Below are 16,048 nucleotides of genomic sequence, written 5' to 3'. Positions count from 1 at the left end.
ACCCGAAACGTCAGCTTTCCTGCTCCTCTGATGCTGCTTGGCCTGCTGTGTTCATCCAGCTCTACACCTTGTTATCTCAGATTCTCCAGCATCGGCAGTTCTTACTATCTCTGAGGCATTTGATATGCTTGCCTTTATTGGTCGGTGCACTGGATATAGGAGTTGGAAGGTAATGTTGCGGCTGTATAGGACATTGGTTAGGCCACTTTTGGGATACTGCTTGCAATTCTGGTCTCCCTCCTATAGAAAGATGTTGTGAAATTTGAAAGGGTTCAGAAAAGATTTACAAGGATATTGCCAGAGTTGGAGGGTTTGAGCTACAGGGAAAAGTTGAATAGGCTGGGGTTATTTTTCTGGAGCATCGGAGGCTGAGGAGTGACCTTATAGAAGTTTATAAAATCATGAGGGGTGTGAATAGGGTAAATAGACAAGGTTTTTTCCCTGAGGTGGGAGAGTCCAAAACTAGAGGGTACAGGTGTAAGCTGACAGGGAAAAGATATAGTAAGGACCTAAGGGGCAACTTTTTCACCCAGAGGGTGGTGATATATGAAATGAGCTGTCAGAGGAAGTGGTGGTGGCTGGTACAATTACAACATTTAAAAGGCATCTGGATGAGTATATGAATAGGAGGGGTTTAGACGGTTATGGGCCAAATACTGGCAAATGGGAATAGATTTATTTAGGGATTTCTGGTTGGCATGGACTAGTTGGACTAAAGTGTCTGCTTACATGCTGTACAGCTCCATGACTCTAAGAGGAGGAATTTCATCTCTGACTGACGAGGCTGTGATATTAAATAAATTCAAGGCTGAAACAGAGAAACTTTTAATTAGGAAGGGAATCAAGGGATATAAAGAAAAGGCAGAACAGTGAGCTGAGGATCATTAAATCAGCCGTGATCTCAGCGACTGGCGGAGCAGACTTGATTGTGTGAATGGCCTACTTTTAGTCCATACATCTTATGGTCATATGATAAAGAGGAAAAAATAGTGGAGATTAACATTTAATGGAAACCTGCTGACAAATGTAGATGAATGGGGATTGAAATATTTAATTACTGAAAATGTGATTAGCCACAAAGGAAAACAATAGAATTTTGGGTTTTCTACACTGAATCAGAGTCCAATAGTCCAAGGTATAATGCACAATTATACATGACATTGGTTGGACCATAATTAAGTTAACTCTTTCCAGTTTCGGGTGCCTCACTGTGGAATGTATATTAAACCAAAGTGAGCAAATAGCACAGATTCACCAGAATGCCGTCAGGAATAGAAAGCTAAAGTTATGAAAACTACTTTAACTGGAAAGAAACCACCACCAACAACAGCAATTTTGACTCACATCACACCTTCAACATAGTGAGATGTTCAAATGAACTGCATTATCAAACAAAACCTGATCTTGCATTACAGAATTGTGAAGATGTGGCTTTGGTAATGGCAAGGATTTGTAGTAAGGACATCATCTGTAAATGATGATAAATTTTGACTGGAGTGAATGGGGAAAGTCTATTAGCTCTGGTTCATCAGTTAATGACAATAGGTCAACAAATTAAAAGTGTCACTAAGGGAGCAAAGAAATGGTTAGAGAAATATTTTTTTACATAGATTGTTCTTGCAGAATGGATATTTTACCAAAGGGAGTAGTTTTGGCAGAGATTATTTCATCCCTTAAAAAGAATATTGGACAGTTATTTGAAATAGACAAAGACACAAAATTAAATGGAAAAATTGTGGCATTGGGATTAATTCTGGATTGCTGTAGCAAAAGACTGATACAAATGCAACAGAACAAGTTAAGTGCCTTTTGCGCTGCAAAGTTCAAAGGCTTTGGAATATCTTTTCGCAAGACATGACAGTTAAGATCCATGAAATAATGCACACTTTATTTAATCTTCACAAAAAAAAGACCACAACGGATCGGTGTTGTAATTTGTTTTTATCAACTTTATAAAACATTTGGAGCACAGGATGCTATAAAGAGGTGAAACCCTCAAGAGCTCTTTCCACCCAAAACAGAACAATTTAACAACATAGTATGGGGCAAGAACAGAGAATACTACAAATGAGCAAATTAACAAAAACAGAGATTTATAAACTTTGGAATCATCCATTTATCAGTGAATCAGGCCAGAATTTGGAGTGAATAGTGAATTCCCAGCCTTCGCTGCATGGCCTATGGGTAGCTACTGAACGGACAAAATTTTCTTGGTCTGAAACATGGTGCTGGTGGAGAACTCACCATCTAGTCCTTCCATGCTGTGTGGTTTAACAGTTTAACAGTTGGGTCTTCAGTCAGATAGAGAATGAGCCACAGAATTAACAGGTCTGCAGAGGAAATGGCCGGCTAGAGGAGGTGGGTAGCGAGGACCTAGTTGTGTGGCAGAGGTCAGATTCTGTGGTGATGGTGAGAGGGTCTGAAATGTTGGACAGGGAGATTGGTGAGTGAGATCAGGGCATGGAATGGGGATATCACAGACTAGTTCTTCGATCTCAAGCAGGATCTGCTGGTGGGGCCCATTCAGAGGCCTCAGGGAAAGGCTATCAGTGAGAAAAATCCAAAACCTGCATGATAATGAGCTCGCAACTTCATTTTCCTACTGAAAGCTGAAAGCCACCTCTTTTGGTCTTGTCAATCCCTCAATCATCTTTTGGCTTCAGTTAAAGCCAGAGATGGGCAGCTTGGGAACAAGGGACTGATTTCTAAGACTTGAAATATCCCCCACCTCCCCCATTCCAAACCAACCTGACTTCACCATTTTTCTCAGTCAAAACTCAGTGAACTCAAAGGGGTAAAAGATTATCAGATCTGTCAACACTTCACAGTTTCTGTTTTCCACTGTCTAAGACAAAAGTAAATTTGCAGATATGATTATACAGGCAAGAGTTCACATTTGAGGCTTATTTTTCCATAAATTATCCTAATTATGCCTCTAGTATTTATGATTTGCAGAAAGTAGGGCAGTTTATATGGTGCCCATGAGCAAATGGCTTCAGTCTTAATTTTTAAATAAGATTACAGCTTTAACTGGGGAGGCATATCATGTTTTTAAACAAAAATCTGGAAGAAACTCAAGCTAATAATTTATTCTGTTTATAACATTCAAAGCCAATTGTGAACCATGACACGATAAATCAGATGAATGCAGATACTGGACACTTGGACATTATCAAAGAATCCCTTTCAGGTTAGTCAATAACTCATGTTCATAATTGCCACTATCCAACCCACGATTAGCGGTGCTGCAGTCAGAGCATGGATTATTAAATCAGAGAGCAGAACAATAAGCAAACACCACCCATTATGGAACAAATTTATTCAATAATTTCTCAATAATCAAGCACTATTTGATAAATCTCTTTTGTTACAAATAAAACTATAATTGGAACAGCCTTCCTGTGAGATATGTCACTCGACTAAAGGTAAATTTAATGAAAATCGCAAACTATCCAGAAAACATTTGCAGTGTAGCAAATATTGATTTGGTAGATATTTGTACTGTGTTCAGGGCAAAATACAGATTTGTGCCAATTTGTTAATGCGAAATGTACCATAACCCAAAATATTTTCACTAACTGTTGGAAATTTTAAGAGATGCAGTACTACAGGCACACAATTAACAAAGTTACCTTGCTCTTAAATCTCATTTGCCTCAAATTTCACTTCCATTACTTCTCTTCTGCTTGAAACATCAAAGAGGAAAAGGAAACAAAGCACCCATTGAGAATCCCTCAGTACGACATGGCAGTACGGTCACTCAGTGGTTAGCACTGCTGCCTCACAGCACCCTGAGTTTGGTTCCAGCTTTGGCTGACTGTGTGAAGTTTGCATATTCTCCCCGCATCTAAGAGGGTTTCCTCCGGGTGCTCAAAGTCCAAAGAGGTGTAGGTTAGGTGGATTGTACATGCCAAATTGCCCATTGTGTCTGAGGATGTGCAATCGAGGTGGGTTAGTCACGAGAAATGTGGGTTTATGGGGATTTAGGGGGTGGGGGGAGAAATGGGTCTGGGTGGACGGGATGCTCTTCAGAGGATTGGTGCAGACTCAACGGGCTGAATGGCCTCTTTCTGCACTGCAAGGATGAAGTACCTATGAAGTATCCACTCTACTAAAGCAACATCAAAAAGAAATATACTTTCATAAAGAGAGAACGAGGTGTAGAGCGGGATGAACACAGCAGGCCAAGCAGCATCATAGGAGCAGGAAAGCTGACGTTTTGTTCTAGACCCTTCTTCAGAAATGGGGGAGGGGAAGGGGATTCTGAAATAAAGAGAGAGCGAGGGGGAGACAGATGGAAGATGGATAAAGGAGAAGATAGGTCGAGAGGAGACAGACAGGTCAAGGAAGCGGTGTTGGAGCCAGTAAAGGTGAGTGTAGATGGGGAGTTAGGGAGGGGATAGGTCAGTCCAGGGAGGACGGACAGGTCAAGGAGGCAGGATGAGGCTAGTAGGTAGGAGATGGGGGTGGGGCTGGAGGTGGGAGGAGTGGATAGGTGGGAGGAAGGACAGGTTAGGGAGGCGGGGACAAGCCGGACTGGTTTTAGGATGCGGTCGGGGGAGGGGAGATTTTGAAGCTTGTGAAGTCCACATTGATACCATTGGGCTGCAGGGTTCCCAAGCGAAATAGGAGATGCTGTTCCTGCAACCTTCGGGTGGCATTGTTGTGGCACTGCAGGAGGCCCAGGATGGACATGTTGTCCGAGGAGTAGGAGGGGGAGTTGAAATGGTTCGCGACTGGGAGGTGCAGTTGTTTATCGCGAACCGAGCGTAGGTGTTCCACAAAGCGGTCCCCAAGCCTCCTCTTGGTTTCCCCGATGTAGACTAGGCCACATCGGGAACAGGGGATACAGTATACCGCATTAGCAGGTGAACATCTGCTTGATGTGGAAGGTCTTCTTGGGGCCTAGGATGGGGGTGAGGGGGGAGGTGTAGGGGCAGGTGTAGCACTTCCTGCGATTGCAGGGAAAAGTGCCGGGGATGGTGGGGCTGGTGGGGAGTGTGGAGCGGACAAGGGAGTCATGGAGAGAGTGGTCCCTCCGGAAAGCAGATAAGGGTGAGGAGGGAAAAATGTCTTTGGTAGTGGGGCCTTCTTTTTGCTCAAAGCCAGGCCCTTGAACCAGTTGGTGATATCTCTGCTTCTCAGCTGCAGCCTCTCTGAACCAATCCCCATTACCCCGGTAACATGGAACGGCCTGAGCCCAACACTTCCACAGTGAAAGTGTAACAGCCGATACGGGCATTTCAAGGTGCTCAATCTGTGCTTTTGCTACTTCCTGGTTAAGCTTCATGAACTGAAAATGCCTCAGATGAAGTACGGGTCTAATAACAACATAACATTTTTACAATGTGTGTAAAAATAGTTTTTTTCATATTCATACAATACGGTCATCTAAACTTAGCCAACTTTAATAATTATACACTGAATGTTGCTATGTTGCTTAAATGCTTTTTTTGTTGGCATCTGTGATCATGCTAATTTTCAATTGTTAAAATGTGGTCTATTTGGAAAATAGCTTTGGAAATGCTTGATAGAAACTACCAATTTGAGCAGTGTTGTTGAAGAAGCTTAAGAGTGCTGTATCACATCTTGTAGCCTGCACTGTATGCAAATGGTAGAAGGAGTGAATGTTTAGAATGGGCTGCCAATCAAATAGGCCGTAATCCCTGGATGGTGTTGAGCTTCTAGAGTGCTATTTGAACTGCATTTATCCTGGCAAATTTCACTGCAATCTTGATTTGTACTTTGTACATGGTGGAAAGACTTCAGGGAGTCACAAGGAAAGCAACTTGCTTTACTATTCCCAGCCTCTGGCTTGCTTCTTTTAGCAACAACTTTTATCGCTAATCCAGTTAGGTTCCTGGTCATGGCGACCTCCCAAAATATTGATGGTGGGAATCTTGGCAATGGTAATGCCACTGAATATCAAGGGAAGGTGGGTAGACTCTGATTTGTTGGCAGTGGTCACTGTCTTCACACTTGTGTGGCAAGAAATTTGTTTGCTATATGTCAGCCCAAGCTTGAATCATTCGGCTGTGTCATTACCGGAGGTGTTGAGAATGTGTCAGAACACTGTTATTTAGATAAATTTGGATACATGTGAGATATTGCATTTTGGTAAAACAAACAAGGACAGGACTTGTACAATCAATGGTAGCACCCTGGGTGGTGTTGTAGAACAGAAACCCCTAGGGTTTCAGGTACATAATTCTTTGAAATTTGCGTCACAGGTAGATAGGGTGGTTAAGAAGGTGTTTAACCTGCTTGCCTTCATTGCTTGGAGTATAGAAGTTGAGATACTGTGTTGAGGTTGTATAGAATGTTGGTGAAGCCTCTTCTGGGGTAGTACGTCTGGTTCTGGTTGCCCTGCTAAATTGGAGAGGTTCAGAAAAGAAGATTTACCACAATGTTGCCCGGAATGGAGAGTGTGAACTATTAAGATAGGTTGGATAGGCTGGGACTTCTTTCACCGGAGCATAGGAGGTTGAGGGGTGAACTTAGAGGTTAATAAAATCAGGAGAAGCATAGATAAAGTGAATAGCAAGGGTCTTTTCCCTCGGGTGGGGGAGTTCAAAACTAGGGGCATACTTTCAAGGCGAAAGGAGAAAGATTCAAAGATAATAAAAGAGGCAACTTTTTTTTTTACGCAGAGAGTGGTTCGTGCGTGGAATGAACTGCCAGAGGAAGTGATGGATGCAGGTACAGTTACAACATTTAAAAGACGTTTGGACAAGTACATGAATAGGGAAAGTTTGGAGGGATATGGGCCAAACGCAAGTAAGTGGGACTAGTTTGGTTTGGTAACATGGTCGGTGTGGACCAGTTGGACTGAAGGGTCCGTTTCCATACTGTATGACTCTATGGGAAACAGGAGCATGGGTAAGCCATTTGGCCCATCAAGCCTGTTCTGCAAATTCAACAGTACCATGAACGATCTGAGTGTGGCCTTAATTCCAATTTTCTGCCTGTCCCTCATAACCTTTGACCCCCGTGATTAACTCATCCTTGAATACATTAAATGACCTTGTCTGCACTGCACTCTATGTAAGAGGATTCCAAAGACTTTAACGGCCAGAGAAGTAATTATGCATCTCAGCCTTATTATAAAACTGAATCTCCGAGTCCTATGTAACTCCCATGAGGCAAGACATCCTCTCAGCATCTACTCTTTCAAGACATCTCAGATTCCTACATGTTTCAACAGGATCATATCTCATTCTTCTAAACTCCTATCAGTATAATTCAAACAGCTCAACCTTTTCTCAAAAGACAAATCCTTTATCCCAGGAAACAGCCTTATGAATATTCCCTGAACTGCTTCCCATTCAAGTTGCCCCACCTTAAGTAAGAAGGCCAACATTTTATACAGTATTTTCTCAAAAAATTCAGTGTAACCCCTGGTGTAGCAAATTTCTGACTGGTACTGATCTGTTTAAACCCTGAAGCGTGTAACATCAATGTACAACCTAAGTACCGACGCTGTCTTCTGTAAAATTATACAAACAGCTTGTATTTATCTTTTTCCTTTTTAAGTTACTAGCTTTGACTGATTGTTATTAGATATTTGATGGTTTTCCTATTTGGATACAGAACAAATAATAATCTTCATGAAATAATGTTAGAAAAGAAAAAAATCACAACTTACTACAAAATTGGATTTGTTGCTGTGCTCTTTTGTTACATTCCAAACACAGCCCTAGAATGCACAAAAAACATTCCTATGGTCAACAAAACAATTCAAAAAGAAAATGTGCACAGGTTCAAACACATCATTCAGCTCCTTCTTATGCGATAAACAATGTGTGCTTTATGTAGTCAAATGAATCGTCTCAGTTATTCAAGTTACAGCATCCTCCACTGTAAAACTAATTTGGCAAAGCAAAAAATTTCTCAGCCTTACGGGTGTGTTTGCATTTGTCACTGTCAACTGGTACATTCAGTTCAAATTCTGCTATTATCCAGTTATGAAAGAAGCTGGAACATGGATCCCAGGGACTTAAATCCAAGAAAAAGAAAAGGAAAATCAAATTTCTCTTAATATGTGAAATATAAAATGGTTCAGTCATTTCTGCCTTCACAGTGCAATTACACAGATCCATAAAACCAAGGACTATTCTCTTCATTACTTCTAAATTTAAAAATTATGCATACAGCTTTTAAAAATTGCAAAATACTGTTTGTATTAGAGAACTATTGGGAACCAAGTCCCAATGTTATTAGTTAAACTGAACGCCTGCTTTATTTGGGGTTATTTTATTTCAATTTCTCAGTGGAAACTGGGTGTGCAGGTAGTTACTACTGTGTGTCAGTGGTGAAGCGAGTCAATGTTAAATGTGGTGGACGGGATAGCAATCAAGTGTGCTGCTTTGTCCTGGATGATGTCAAACTTCTTGAGTATCACTAGGGTTGCACACATCCAGGCAAGTAAAAGCTATTACATCACACTCCTAACTTGTACCTTGTGGATGGTGGACAGGCATGAGGGAGACAGGAGGCAAATTATTCATTCCAGTATTCCCAGCCCTTGACTTGAGTGAATCACTACACCTGAGCAACAGCACTTGATGCTTACATCAGCCGCCCATACTGGAAAAACAATGCTGTTACTCAGTATTGAAGCCATTCATCTGAACAGGTGTAAAACTTCCAGTGAAAATAGAAGTAAATCTGCTGTAAAATGCCATAGAATACAGCAGCACGTTGAATCTATTCGGTACATCTAAGCAGGATGATATGCTGATATCCTGCTCAGATCTTTTCAAATTTAATTGCCACTTGCTCTTCTGAAGCTGTCAAGATTCTTCAAATATACATACTTGGATCTAATTATATAATCTGGCCCTGAGAATAATCTTAACTGTGAGCTGAGTTATATACTTTCGTTCCTGTGTAAAAGCCTCCCAAAACTTCCTTTGTAGCTGTTTGTTATTGTTTGTGCCAAGAGGCCACCTCCTGTTGTCTCAAATTCATCTCCTGCCCATTGACTAGCAGGTGCTGCTCATTGGTTTCAAGCCAGCCACTGACTGGAAACATGTAAAGTGGATCCAGGCTTCAAAATATCTGTGATTCACATTGTCAAGGTCAGGGCAACAGGGATTTGTTACTCCGTCTACCCTACCAGCTTCAAGCTCCCAGTTTAAATAAGAGATGTGTGTTTTGTTAAACAAAGAGCTGTGTGCAAAACACAACACTTCATTGCAAGATGTGCTATTATATTACTAGAAGTGAAGTAAATAAAGTAGGTCCCAGTCCTACATCAGTATCTTGTTATTTCAAAAGCAATTTTATGTTGGAAGAAATAGCATCATATGAAAGAGCAGACCAAACTCAGGGTTTGGGGGGTGGGGGTGGTGGTGTGTGTGTGTGTGGTATAGCTGTTACAGCCGGCTAAGTTGGATTTAGTACTGTGTAAGGAGATGGGATTAATTAATGATCACATAGTAAAGAATCCTTCAAGGAAAGTGATCCTAACATGCTGGAATTTCAAATTCAGGTTGAGGACGGGAAACTTGAGTCCCACACTAGTCTTCTGGTGTAAAACAAAGATAATTGCCTAAACATGAGGACAGATTTGGCCCTAATGGACTGGGTAGAAAGACTAACAGGTAGCACGACTGATGAACAGTGGCAGACATTTAAAGGAGATATTCAACTCCTCCAATGTAAAATGTATTCCAGAAAGGAAGAAAGAATGTGGGAGGGGAAGAAACATCCATGGCTAGGCAACAAAGTTAAAAGATAACACAAAGGCATGAACTAAGGCACACAATATTTTAAAGATCAGTGGCATGCTAGGGGTTTGGGAAACTTTTAAAGACCAGATAGTAACAAAACAAAGTAACCAAAAGAGCAAACATAGATTTTGAAACAAAACTAGTGCAAAATATAAAAATGGATATTAAAAGCTTCTACAATTATATAAAAAGGAAGAGAGTTGCGAAAGTGAATGTTGGCCTCTTGGCGGATGAGACTGAGGAATAAATAACAGGGAACACAGAAATGGCAGAAACATTAACTCAACATTTTGCCTCAGTTTTCACACTGAAGGACAGTGAAACTGTCCCAATAATAACAAGTAATGCAGAGTTTATAGAAAGGGATGAACTTAAAACAACCACCATCACTAGGCAAAATGTACTCAGCAAACTACTGGGACAAATGGCAAATAAGTCCCCAGGCTAGACAGCCTATATCCTATGGTCTTAAGGCAGCATTGGATGTATTTGTTATAATATTCCAAAATTCCACAGATTCTGGAATGGTTCCAAACAGTTCCTTACTCAAAAGGATGGCAGGTAGAAAGTAGGAAATGGCAGGCCAGTTAATTTAACATCTGTCATTGGGAACTTGTTGGAGTCCACTATTAAAGAGTCATTAATGGGACATTGGAAAGTCAAAACAGAACCGATCAGAGTCAGTATGATTTCATGAAAGGTAAATCGTGTTTGATTAATTTGCTCGAGTTCTTTGAAAATCTAACAAGAAAATTGAATAATGGGGATCCTGTAGATGTAGTATATCTGGACTTCCTGAAGGCATTTGATAAGAGGCCACAAAAAGAATTAATAGAAAAGGTAAAATCACAAGAGGTAGATTAGGGGTAATATATTAGCTTGGATAGCAGATTGGCTAACGAACAAAAAACAGAAAATCAGGATAAATGGGTCTTTTCTCTGGTTGACAGGCTGTAACTAGTGGGGGCCATAGGGCTTTGTCCTTGGGCCACCAACTGTTTGCAATTTATATCAATAACTTGGATGCAGGGACAGACGGTACAAACACCAAATTTGCAGATGAGACTAAGATAGGTGGGAAAGTAAATTGCAACAAAGAAATAAGATCATTTGCAAATAGATATGGATAGGTTAGGTGAATGGGCTAAAAGTTGGCAGATGGAGTTTAATATGGATAAATGTGAGGTTATCATTTTGGTCAGAAGAATTAAAAGGCAATTTATTATCTAAATGAAGAGAAACTTCAAGGTACTTCAGTGCAGAAGGATCTGGGTGTCCAGCAGAAAGCTGGTATGCAAGTATATCAGGTAATAAGCAGGGCAAATTAAATTTTGGCGTTTATTGCGAAAGGAACAGGTATTTAATTAAGGAAGTGTTGCAACTGTGCCAGGTATTGGTGAGATTGGTGACAGTACTGCACATAGATAGCTTTATTTGATGAGAAATGTAATTACATTGGAGGCATTTCAGATATAGTTCATTGGATTAATTCCAGAGATGAAAGGGTTGTTTTATGAGCTTGAATTCAGCAGTTTAGATCTATACCTGCTAGCTTAGATGTGCAAGAAGAGATTTAATTGAGCCGTACAAAATGATAAAGGGAATTGACAAATTAGACATAGAGTGGATATTTGTATGCCAATCTAGAATGAGAAATCATAGTTTTATGCTAAGAGATAGTTTTAAATCTGCTAAGATAAAGAGGAATTGCTTCTCCCAAAGGGTCATGAATCAGTGAAAATCACTAGCCAGTATGAGTGGGTGCCAGTGCACGGAATAAATTTGAGGAGAATGTAGACATTTTTAATTAGCAATGGCTTAAAGGGTTAGAGAGTGGGCAGGAAAGTGAAGGTGAGGCTGAGGTGAGCTCATCCATGGTTGCATCAAATGGTAGAGCAGACTGGAGGGGCTAAATTGCTTACGCCTGATCTAATGTATAATGTGTGCTTTATTACACATTGTGTTTGGTAGTCACATTTAGACACCTGTTATCCTAGTTTAAAACTGAGGAACTCTTGGAAAGAGGTTTGTAAATATACAGCCTTTCACATTTCACATCATCTCAATGTGTTTTATCGCCAATTGAGCACTTCTGAAGTGAAAATATTATTGTATGGTAGGAACACAGCAAGGTCATTTGTGCCTCAGGGCAAACTCACCTTGCAAGGTCGACTTTAAATTGGTGACAGACCCCTTATTTGCAAATGCAGAGTGCATATGCCTATTTCACATGTGGGCCCTATCCCCTTATATTTTGAAATTTATTAATATGGTAGACTCATTTGTAATGTGTGTTCAACTCCTGACCACTACAATGGAGGCTCCAGAGACTACTTAGAGCCTGAAAAATGGCACTGTGCAGCAGAATTTCAAGGCTACTATTACTCTACTATCAAAGTGTGCTTATAAACTGTGGTCTTTTCTCAGCTGATAGTAGGAACTGCAGATGCTGGAGAATCTGAGATAACAAGCTGTAGAGCTGGATGAACACAGCAGGCCAAGCAGCATCATAGGAGCAGGAAGACTGACGTTTCGGGCCTAGACCCTTCATCAGAAAAAATGAAGGGTCTAGGCTCAAAAGGTCAGCCTTCCTGCTCCTATAATGCTGCTTGGCCTGCTGTGTTCATTCAGCTCTACACCTTGTCTTTTCTCAGCTGCCTGGTTTCAAGGCAGAAGACTTCAAGCTGCTCCAGCCTTTTCTCTTTACTTCAGTCTGGTATCGCAATCAGTTTTACAGTGTTTCTCCGTACTGTCTCTGAGGACTGAATGTCCCTTTGTACCTCAGTGCCAAATTGGGCATGGAACTCAAGCTGTGCGGATGTATACAGAACCCTATAATTTAAGCATGACATGATCTGCTACTTTCACCCCATTAGTTCTGCCATCTTTATCAAAAAAAAGAGGTAATTGACTAATTTTTATAAAAACAGAAAGAATTGCAGATGCTGTAAATCAGGAACAAAAACAAAGTTGCTGGAAAAGCTCAGAAGGTCTGGCAGCATCTGTGAAGAAAAAAATCAGAACTAGTTCTGAGGAAGGGTCACCAGGCCTGAAACATTAACTCTGACTAACTTTTTAGATGCATTACACAGATTCAGAAAAATTCTCAAAGCAGGTGAAATTATATTGAAACTACTCTGTCTATTCTTGGGGCAAATGAAAACTATTCTGGATTTTTGAACACATTTGCAATTTTGAGGGACCACATTATGCTTGTAAACTAATGATTGACGACGGCCTCAATTTACTGTAAATGTCTGCTGCTGTTCAGACAGAGCATTGATCTAGGCCTCTAAAGGATTCCAGTGACTGAAGTAAAACAGTTCAACATTGTAACTGAAACATCACAAAGAAACAGTGCTGCATCCTCTTCGCTATAGACTTCCCATAGGACATGAACTCAGTAGATCAATTCCTTTTAGGTCACTTATTTTTGGGGCCATGGTTAGCTTATTTTACCTTGTATTGAAATAGTTTGATTATGACATTCCACCTAGAAAATCAATCAAAATTCAGGATTTAAGAAAGGGCACACATGTTTAATATTTATTTTATGTTGATAGAAGCAACATCTACAATCATATTATTTGCTGCACAGCTATTTTTCAATGGACAGTAGCTAAGGCATTACAAAGAAACATTGCTGCATATTCTCCAACATAGTCAGAATTCCCAAAGGACATGAACTCATTACTTACTGCAATACCAGAATAAAAACTTTAATTGCTACTGGGCAATCTATCAGAGTGTCCCAAATGCATTTCCCCCCTAATTATGTAACTAAAACATCAATTAATGTTTTGTGACAATGCATATATTGTCTTGGAACAATGTCTTAATCTGATGAATTTAGCTTCCCTCTGGCTCTGTATTTGATCTTTTTTTCTCTCTTCCTCTTCTACATGCACACTTGATAAATTATACAATAAAATGCACTGTTGTATAAGATTTACTCTGCCATTCAATTCTACCATACCAGAACAATTACAGGAAATATTTCAAAAGCTCCTTTTAAAAATAAATCAATGTTATTAAGGACAAGCAGAATACACCACGTAGCAAACTGCTGCTGTTCAGAAAGCAAGCTAAGCAGACTTCCAAGTGTACCTTTCTATGTATCACAGCATCTTTACCTGATAAGCACAGTTCTCTTGGTGTACCATCTCAGCGCATCATATGAAAGCTGCCACTTCTGACTGAAAGGATTAAGGGTTGTCGTACAGAATTCAGATTTACAGCATCGGGGAGGACAAATGCTACCCCTGCGAGGCACGAAGCTGGTATCACACAAAAATGGAAGCTTCAGCTGCAACTGCAAACTGCGTAATGGCTCTGCCTCCGTCTGTGAGGAGCAGAGTAGATCGCAGAGATTCTCCTCCGGGAGCTAGCATCTATCTGGGACTGCGATGGGGGAGGGATGAGTCAATCACCACAAACACAATCAGCCAATTATACCGGAGCCAGACAGGGAAACAGAGCTGTTTAGAGGCGGGTGTGACCTTTTGGTGGCCTATGAAAGGAGCTTGCTGATGTGGAAAAATTCTAGTGCCCATCAAATGGGTGAAGACAAAAAAGCAAATCAATGGTTTAATTGAGCAAATTTAGACCTCGGGCACAGATCCTGGACTGACAAACATTACTGGAAAATATCAGCAGCTAGCATCCATATTTAAATCCTTCATCCAGATAGCTAGCAGTATTTCATGTTTAAAATAGGCATGCTACAGAAATGATGGAGGTGGTTCTTGCTTCTGCAAGGAAAAAAAAATCACTGACTATTCAACTCTGAACACATTGTTAATGCTTCCAAAAAAGAATAGATTTAGATTTCTGGACTGGTTTCAAATAATTAAAACAGAATAAGGTGAGTGCACATCTCACAAATAAATATTATGATAACTATTAAACAAAATGATTCTGATCCATGCAGGTGTATTACATAAGGAGAGTAGTTTTATAATTACATTGTACTTAAATAAAGAATCATGTAAAATAGACTTCGATTAATATAACCATAAAGCTGAGGAGTTCATCCAGCCTATCGTTCTTAAAACTAGCAGTTTCAAAGACTATCCAGTTAGTCTAACCTCTCTACCCATTCTGTTATAGCCGTGTACGTTTTTCCACTCCAAGTATTATCCAATCTCCTATTGAAAGTCACTATCAAGTCTGCCTCCACCACCCCTCCAGGCAGTCTATTTCAAATTATAACAAGGTAATTTGAAAAAAAAAGTCCTCAACTTGCCTCTGGATCTTTTCTCAATTACCTTAGTGCACAAATGGAATTGAGGACCCTCAGGTACTACAGGCTTCAGTCAGTTACTGTAGTTTACAGCAAAGAATAAATAGTCCAATGTGCTGCTCTATTTTATGGCATCTTACAGCAGATTTACTTGTATTTTCAATGGAAATTTTACACCTATTCAGATGAATGGTGTCAATGCTGAGGAACAGCATTGTTTTTCCAGTATGTGCAGCTGATGTATGCATTAAGTGCTCTTGCTCAGATGTAATGATTCACTCAAGTCAAGGGCTGGGAATGCTGGAATGAGTAATTTGCCTCCTGTCTCCCTCATGCCTGTCCACCATCCACGTGGTGCAAGTTAGAAGTGTGATGTAATAACCTCTACTTGCCTGGATGTGTGCAACTCCAGTGATACAAAGCTTGGCATCATCCAGGACAAAGCAGCACACTTGACTGCTATCCCATCCACCACATTTAACATTGACTCACTTCACCACTGATGCACAGTAGCAACACGGTGTACCATCTACATGATGCACTGCAGCAACTCATCCAAGCTCCTTTGAAAGCACCTTCTCAACAGAGAACTCTACCAACTGGAGGGATTAGCACAACAGATGTATGGGAACACCACCACTTGCCAGCTTCCCTCCAAGGTACACACAATCCCGAGTTATAAATATATTCAACGTCCCTCAATTCTCACTAGCTCTAAATCCTGGAACTTTCTTCCTAACAGCACTTTGAGTGGACTTAACATCCATGGTCTGTAGTAGTTCAAGAAGGCAGCTCATCACCACCTTCCCAACAGAACCTGCGGATGGGAACTAAATGCTGGCCTAACTAGTGATGCTTGCATCTCATGAATGACTTTACAAAACTCAAGATGTAACATTGTCAAGTAGATGGACAATCTCTCTTAATTCTGTCCCAATATTAGTCCAACAATGTAGGTTTTAATACTTCATACCATCTGATGTCCACCCTTCAACACCTCACATGTTGTGCCTTCCAAGTCCCACTAGAACTCTACATGATTTCCTTCAAATTGGTAATCACTCTCTCCCAG

At 40.5% G+C, this 16,048-nt stretch overlaps 1 protein-coding gene across 1 annotated transcript in view; it reads right to left on the bottom strand.

The window, feature by feature from the left end:
- The window catches only part of schip1 (schwannomin interacting protein 1), a 60,510-nt gene extending 46,384 nt beyond the window's left edge, over positions 1 to 14,126 (bottom strand). Inside the window, exons 1-2 of the mRNA XM_048604113.1 lie at positions 13,868 to 14,126; positions 7,646 to 7,696 (exon numbers count right to left, since the gene is read on the bottom strand). Of these exons, the coding sequence (XP_048460070.1) occupies positions 7,646 to 7,696; positions 13,868 to 13,897 (81 nt within the window). The 5' untranslated portion in view covers positions 13,898 to 14,126. The remainder of the gene's footprint in view (positions 1 to 7,645; positions 7,697 to 13,867) is intronic.
- Positions 14,127 to 16,048: the final 1,922 nt, after the last annotated feature.

This window comes from Rhincodon typus, chromosome 13 (genome assembly GCF_021869965.1).
Source record: "Rhincodon typus isolate 14 chromosome 13, sRhiTyp1.1, whole genome shotgun sequence".
NCBI classification, from domain to species: Eukaryota; Metazoa; Chordata; class Chondrichthyes; order Orectolobiformes; family Rhincodontidae; genus Rhincodon; species Rhincodon typus.
This window is presented reverse-complemented; position numbering and strand designations above follow the sequence as displayed.